The sequence below is a fragment of the Phallusia mammillata genome, chromosome 8, assembly GCF_965637545.1.
Source record: "Phallusia mammillata chromosome 8, kaPhaMamm4.hap1.1, whole genome shotgun sequence".
Lineage (NCBI taxonomy): Eukaryota > Metazoa > Chordata > Ascidiacea > Phlebobranchia > Ascidiidae > Phallusia > Phallusia mammillata.
Genome location: NC_137259.1, coordinates 11,879,908 through 11,886,726, shown reverse-complemented (window position 1 = coordinate 11,886,726; position 6,819 = coordinate 11,879,908). Strand labels below are relative to the sequence as shown.

The following is a 6,819-nucleotide window of genomic DNA, read 5'->3' as shown; positions in this document are numbered from 1 at the left end:
TATACGGTTAACGGATAACCGGTTAACCGATTAACCGAAGAGTTTTTTGCTATCCGATATCCGGATATTTTTGTGTCGGTTAACCGGATAACAAAATAATAGTGCTGCGTAAGCGTTGTATGCATTTTAACATAATTTTATATGACACACAGTTAATGTGCAGTGACAGATGCAACAGACGAATTTATGTTTATCCTAATTAATACGAATATTTACTTTGTTGTGCATATTCCCTAAAGATGTTAAAATTCACGAGAGAATTGAAGTCACACTAATAAATTATAAAATGCATCCATTGTAAGGCGATTCGCTCGGAAGGATGAATTCTGATATTTGACTGTAGGGCAATATGTGAAACAACTGATATATCGTTCTTTTTCAGAACTACACTGCTTAAGCAGTATGCGTAAATTTGATGTATATATGGTGTAAATTATGAACACTAAAATGAAATCTGTGGCACTATTGGATGATTTTGTAATAGACTTAAGTTATTATTATCCGGTTAACCGGATAACTAAATTCAAAATATCCGTATATATCCGTTATCCGGATAGTGGAAATTATTGATATCCGAACCAACCCTAGTTTGAACTAAACGTTTAAACAGGTTTAGAAAAGAAAAAAATGTTATTGACTGGAATTCCTCATGCGTGACACCCACGGCAACCAATGAACGCCCGAGGTGGTTTGACGAAGATCTTTAAACGACACAGTAGATTAGATTTTGCGTTGGTTGGCTGGGAAATTTTCACAATATTGGGTATTCCGAAAAGTATTCTTAGGTATAAAAACGGTATTTAAAACATACAAATGTCCAGCATAAGCGAAGATGACGGGGACGGACCGCTGATAAATTACGACACTTCAAAAGGAAGTTCCGTATCATCTGGTTTGCAGGTTAGCGTTTCTTCGTAATTCGTTGTTTTAAATATTTATTGTGTTAAAAATGAACTTTGTAATGCGTCGTTCTCAAAAAGTTTTGCTTTACTTGCATAGTTCATTTTTACCAACAACGTTTTTATGATTTATACACCAGTTTAAAAGAAGCAGAGCTTCTGGCTGAAAATTGGTCGTGGTTCTTGAGGAGATATATATTTCACATGTGTGGGCAGCGTCAATGGTAAAAGAAAGGGCTAAAGTGATGTGTAATAGATTTTAGCCACAAAACAGCATAAACAAATAAACGTCAGAAGCTTAAACTAAAAAAGTATGCTGCATGTTGCACGTAGTCTGAATTCGTTCACACCCAAACAGACTAGAGAAGTATCTTTAGGACACAGGAAAAGAAACCAAATGGTGTTAAAAATGTTTGCTGACCTGAGGGTTTGTGTATTTGTGTGTAATAAATGAATTTGTGTATTTCTCTTTGCATACTTTTAAAAGCATTGATGTATTATAAACTCAGTAGTCATCAAACAGTGTACCTACAAGTCCAACACTTCTGCTGTCATGTCCTTGTCCTACTTGGAAAAAGTCCTTTACTCCTATTAACAGGTGTCATTTTGGCGGCAAACTTACAAACAAATTTGCATCTTTCTGCAGGAGGAGTATGATGAACTACTAAAATATGCTCTTGTCACACCAAAGTGGGAGCCAAGTGTAACAGTGCAACAGAATGTTACACTTCCTCAACTTCGACTTCAAGAACCAGATGATCTTGCTCTCACAACTGTTGATGAATATTCAGGTTGCTATTTTCTGGCTATGAATTAACATGCTATTGCTATCTCCGGCAAGCAGAATATTTTAGTGCAATTGTGTTACTACAATTTTTCACAGAGCGAAATAAACTCAACTCAGCATCTTTTAATAATACAACTGCATAATGTTTTTGTTCTTAACCTGTCAGTATGAACAGAGTAAGTAAAATGGATAGCTTTTATTTTTGATATAACTGTAGGGTTTTATAGTTACATGTTTATAACCTGTGACTCCATACTTAAACCAGTGGTTGCCTGACTTTTTTGACCTAGCGATATTCAGCACCCTAAAATAGTTGTTTGTGCTATCTATTATTTTTCAGGTTGAAACGCAAAAAAGTTGTTTTGCATCATTAATGTTTTGGTTGATGTTGCTCTTGACAACAAACAAAACCAATGTAAAGATTTAGCATTGTCATGCACACCCATGGTCATCAGCCAATAAACAAGAGATTAGAGTTACTTCCTTTATTTTGCAACCCACTAGGAAATTCAGACCAACATTGGACAAAAACGCTCCAATACAAAATATTAACTGCTCAAATTTATATTAGATAACTCATCCAGAACCGAATCTGAAAAGCGTGAAGGCCATGATAGTGCAATGGGAAGTGAAGAGATTGCCACTGATAGAAGAACCTTCAGAAGCAGTTCACAGCCTTCACCAAAAGGTTTGAAAACAGTTGACAATTGCCTATTAACTACATTATATTTGATCAAAGGTTGGGGATGTAGAGAAGTAATGCTGTTTATTGGCAGACATTCTGCAAGGAATTCCGAACCTTGCAACTTCCTCCTTGAGAGAAGAACCCAGTGCATCAAGAAAACAATATGAGTCAACGTTAGATGCAAGTGATAATGGGGATGCTGATATTAAGCGCATGTACACTCATCTTTCCAGCTGGCATACAAAGATGAACAGCTCTGTTTTGGTATTACCTTTTCCTCATAAATTTTAGTTGTACAGCATGTCTTAATTCAATCATAAACATTACTGCCAAGGTAGTGGTGTATATAGAATACATCGTGTAGACGTTTCGACAATCTCTGTTGTCATCATCAGTACATGTTTTTAATCAAGCTGTAGAACACGGTATATAAAGCACTAAGGAAAAAAAAGGAAAAGCCAGATGTGTGAAGTGACGTCACAGACGATGTCTTAATTCAATTTCTAACAATGTGCTGAATAGTAAAATTGTAAAAAAAGCAATTGAAAATCACTATTAGTTACAAATAGGCAGGTTATATATAATAGTGTAGCTAATATTTTGTAGCCTATTTTAAGTTTGTAGACTTTTCATCTCATTTTGCTCTCGTTGAAAAAAATGTTCTTGTTGTAGGCTGAACTGAGCCAGATTAAGATTACAATTACAGAAAATTATCGTCGTCAACTTCATGGAATGCAACAAGAACATGAATCTGAGAGAAATAAGTTACAGGTGTTATTATATTTTGTTATCATATATATATATATATATATATATATTTGAGTTGTAAAAAAAAGATCAAAAATATTTTCATGTTCAGTTTTAAATTTTGTAACACTTAGCATATAGCTTCGTTAAGGGCTGTAACACATTGTTGCTAAAGTAAAACTTAATGTTATTAGGTAAAATGTATGTACACAACTAAGTTATTTTTTGTGATTTAAGGATGAGATTGCCAATCTGAAGGAACTTTTACACACTTACGATACTTCACTGAACCGCAAAGATTCTGTGATATCCAACCTGACCAGAGCACTGCACAGTAGTAAGGAAAGGCAGGAGATGGCAAGGGCTCTTACTCACTGGAAAATAAGACTAGTTGATGAAAAACGACAGGTAATTTTGAGGTTTGACATAAATTTATGTGTGATTTCAAATTTGTTTTAAACATTTTCATAATACTTCACCGTGATTTTTTTTCAATTTTTTGGGGCCTGATTAAATTAAACACAACTTTGTATTTAAGGGTTTTACTTCCACTTTGGCGCGACGTCATCGCGAGCATGCTCTAGCGGCGAAGGCGTGGCAGGGTTGGAGAAGTTTAGTGGAAGTAAAATGGCGGGAAAAGGTGGAAAAAGCTTGTCAGAAAAAAGCACAGGAAGTGTGTATGAAGCTCACTGACGATTACGAGGCTAAACTGGCATCGGTAAGAAACCTCGTATAATTTGAGTTTTGTATTTATTCGTGTTTTTTTCTGAAATAGTTTAAAGATTTAAAATGTATTCTTTAAAGATCAACGAAGCACTGGAGAGCTCTCGTGACGAAGTCCAGCGTTTGCACGATGAACGAGATCGATATGAAGAAACTATGAAAAAGGCATTCATGCGTGGCGTGTGTGCACTCAACCTTGAAGCAATGACGATGTTTAACGCCGAGGAGGAAAATACGACAAGTAAGCTTCATATATTTTAACAAAAATTATGTTTTAGAGATAATAATAAAGTAAATGTCTAAATTTCATGTGTAAAATTTTAATTATATTTTTTAAGGCTTTAACACGTGCTCATATAAAAACGATATATTTGTGCCTAAATGATGTGTTAACTGGATTAGTTTGACAAAAAAATGCCTATTTGTTGAGTCAACAAGTTGTGCAAAATTCTGAGCGTTGGAGCTGCGAAAAATTCTATGATTACATTCAAACCTTACCTCTCGCAGCCACTGAGGAAGTCCGGACACTAGCAGCCGCTGTTGATGCTCTCACCTGCGCCTCATCCGATGCCGAACAACCGCAGCGCACCAAACCAGCTGTCAATCAAACACGCCGCACCGGTGATTCGCTGTTGAGGAATGCCGATCCTATGATGCCCCGCCCTACAGTTAGCAAGGTAATTAGCATGTGGGTGCGGCTGTCGGTGACTCTTTATATCCACGGAGTTCGATCGTATTTCAATTGATTGGTTCTGGGTATTTAACGAATATTACGCTACGTTATGATGCTTAACCTTTTTTATCTGACACTTTGGTTTTCGTTTGTTTGATTTTTGGCAAAAACCTTGTCACAAAAATCAATACTAAAGGCAAGGAAGGGCTACACTTCAAGCTATGTGGAAAACGAAAACACTTCTCTATGTTTATTTAGAATATTTGTCTTATTTTAGGAATTATTTTTGGTTATGGATTCTCGTGTTTGTGAACATAAATACGAATTAGATTTTTAAATCACATGTAGGAGAATTGTACAAACATACAGTATCGTTACTGATTTGATAATACTAGAGCGAACGGTTTGCTGTTTCCCAATTCAAAAACCTAAAAATGTCTTAATAATTGCGGGAGAGTGAAACATCAACACTCCCCCCTTTTCTCCCCTTTGGTCGATTTTAGTTTGGTTTTAGGGTGGCACATACGTCAACGATCGAACACTTGTTGCATAATGACCAGGTGGGAAATCATGTTAATTATTGCGAACAAGGTATTATTTAGGTTTAGGCATTTCTCGATCCAAATTGCAGTGATCGATGTTTTCCGCCATGACATTTTCCTGCTTAAATTTGCAAAATGTTGTTTTTCAAAAGCACCAAGGTTGTGGTTTTGTAAGCCTGTATAGTCCATGTATGAACACACGTGTAGCCTTTTTTGCTTTAATACCAAATAAACAACCGAAATGTTTAGAAGGCGCTTTGTGGGTATGAAAAGTGAGGCATTGTTATTTGAGGCATTTTTGAGTCTTCAACCATATTTTTGCAGGTACCAGCTAAAACTCAATCTAATCCTGTGCGGACCAACCAGCAGTTTTCCAAACCTCAAAGTCACGGACCAGTTCGAATCCAGGCTGGCCGTACTTCTACCTTATCCGCTAAAGTCACCGGTGTGGCGGGTGGCGACCCTGGACCCCGTTCCAGAAGCCCAAATGTGTCGGCGCCCCCAAGTGGCTCTGTATTAGTTGAACGTCACCATCCAAACATTCAGGTACAATAAAACTTGATTCGTATTTACGTAAAGTCTGTGAATTTTTTGCCTTCTGGGCAAAATAGAAAATTAAACAAAATTTTATGACGTTTGCATGTTCGTGGCAAAGGTCATATGGTTGAACATAGCACAATCGAATAGTTAGACTGCCCATTTCTCCAAGTCCATGATGAAAGTGTTTACGTTTATGTAATAGGGAACGTATTATACCACCACATGGGTGAATTAGAATTTTTCCTCTTGTCAGATTTGATCTGCATGAACAAACGATGAATGCCAATTAAAATATTTTACAATGGACCAAACTTTCACGTCTTGTCCTGCTTTGTCTTGCCACTTACGCCACGTCTAAACGTTTATTCTCTAATCGCCATTAAATATATAGTGTTGTTAAGGCAATATATTGCTTGATTAGAAGAGAACATGTTGGACCCTGGTCGTACAAATATCTTCCCGCTATTGGCACCTATAGTCACAACTTTAAGGGTTTCAAAGTAATCGCCGAATGCCGGATAATATATTTGCAGAAATGACATAATTATATTTTTTATCAATTTCCAGAACGCGGTTACCGGCCAACCCCTCGCTCATGTGACCAAGCAACCCAACACTCCGACGCAGCCAATCAGAAGCCGTGACGAGCGCAAGGGCAAACGCTCTCAGCCAATCAGCGCTCGGCAGTGAACCGGACGGAATTAGACCACCTCACTCGATTGTAATCCACTTACGGACTGGTTACCCTCGGTTCTCACGCAACCTTTACACGCACATGTCAACTGCTATTGAATCGGGTTGCCGCGCAAAGTGGATTACGCCACATACGGTCCCTGCTTTGGTGGCTACTCGCCGTAAAAACAGGTTAGCTGCTATTAGTGTCACCATGTTTAGTGGGACTTTTTCCTACCAAAATTTCGGTTTCTACCAAATTAAAACGGGATCTGAAGACTATCTTAATTGTGCAGTTTTTGTATTGCAAAGGTTTTTGGAGTCAAAAACAATACAGTGCTATTGACCATATCTGTACTTTCGTAACCTAAAGATGAAAAAAAATCGTAATTTTAAATAGCGTAACCTTGAATGTCACTGTGTTAAATTTATGACATGTAAGTGCTTTGTTGAAAAATTGCTTTCTGTAGTCTTTGTCAACGCGTTGGATATTTTTGGTATGCGTCTTTTACCAACAATAAAATAAAACGTGTTTTTTATTCGTTTACCGA

The 6,819-nt window shown here is 37.1% G+C and overlaps 1 protein-coding gene across 1 annotated transcript; it reads left to right on the top strand.

Annotated features, from left to right (window-relative positions):
- The first annotated feature begins 538 nt into the window (after positions 1–538).
- LOC145204896 (centrosomal protein POC5-like) lies at positions 539–6,807 on the top strand. Its single transcript, XM_080077510.1, has 11 exons — positions 539–900; positions 1,546–1,690; positions 2,258–2,374; positions 2,463–2,635; positions 3,044–3,142; positions 3,356–3,526; positions 3,657–3,836; positions 3,923–4,082; positions 4,349–4,518; positions 5,381–5,602; positions 6,164–6,807. Exons 1-11 carry the CDS (start codon positions 814–816, stop codon positions 6,284–6,286), a joined length of 1,647 nt encoding a protein of 548 aa, XP_079933636.1. The 5' UTR covers positions 539–813; the 3' UTR covers positions 6,287–6,807.
- Positions 6,808–6,819: the final 12 nt, after the last annotated feature.

Coding starts and splice junctions, on each gene's coding strand:
- LOC145204896 (XM_080077510.1), top strand. CDS start 814: ATGTCCAGCATAAGCGAAGATGACGGGGACGGACCGCTGATAAATTAC. Junction 3,143..3,355: donor CTGAGAGAAATAAGTTACAG/GTGTTATTATAT, acceptor TTGTGATTTAAG/GATGAGATTGCCAATCTGAA. Junction 4,519..5,380: donor CCCGCCCTACAGTTAGCAAG/GTAATTAGCATG, acceptor ATATTTTTGCAG/GTACCAGCTAAAACTCAATC.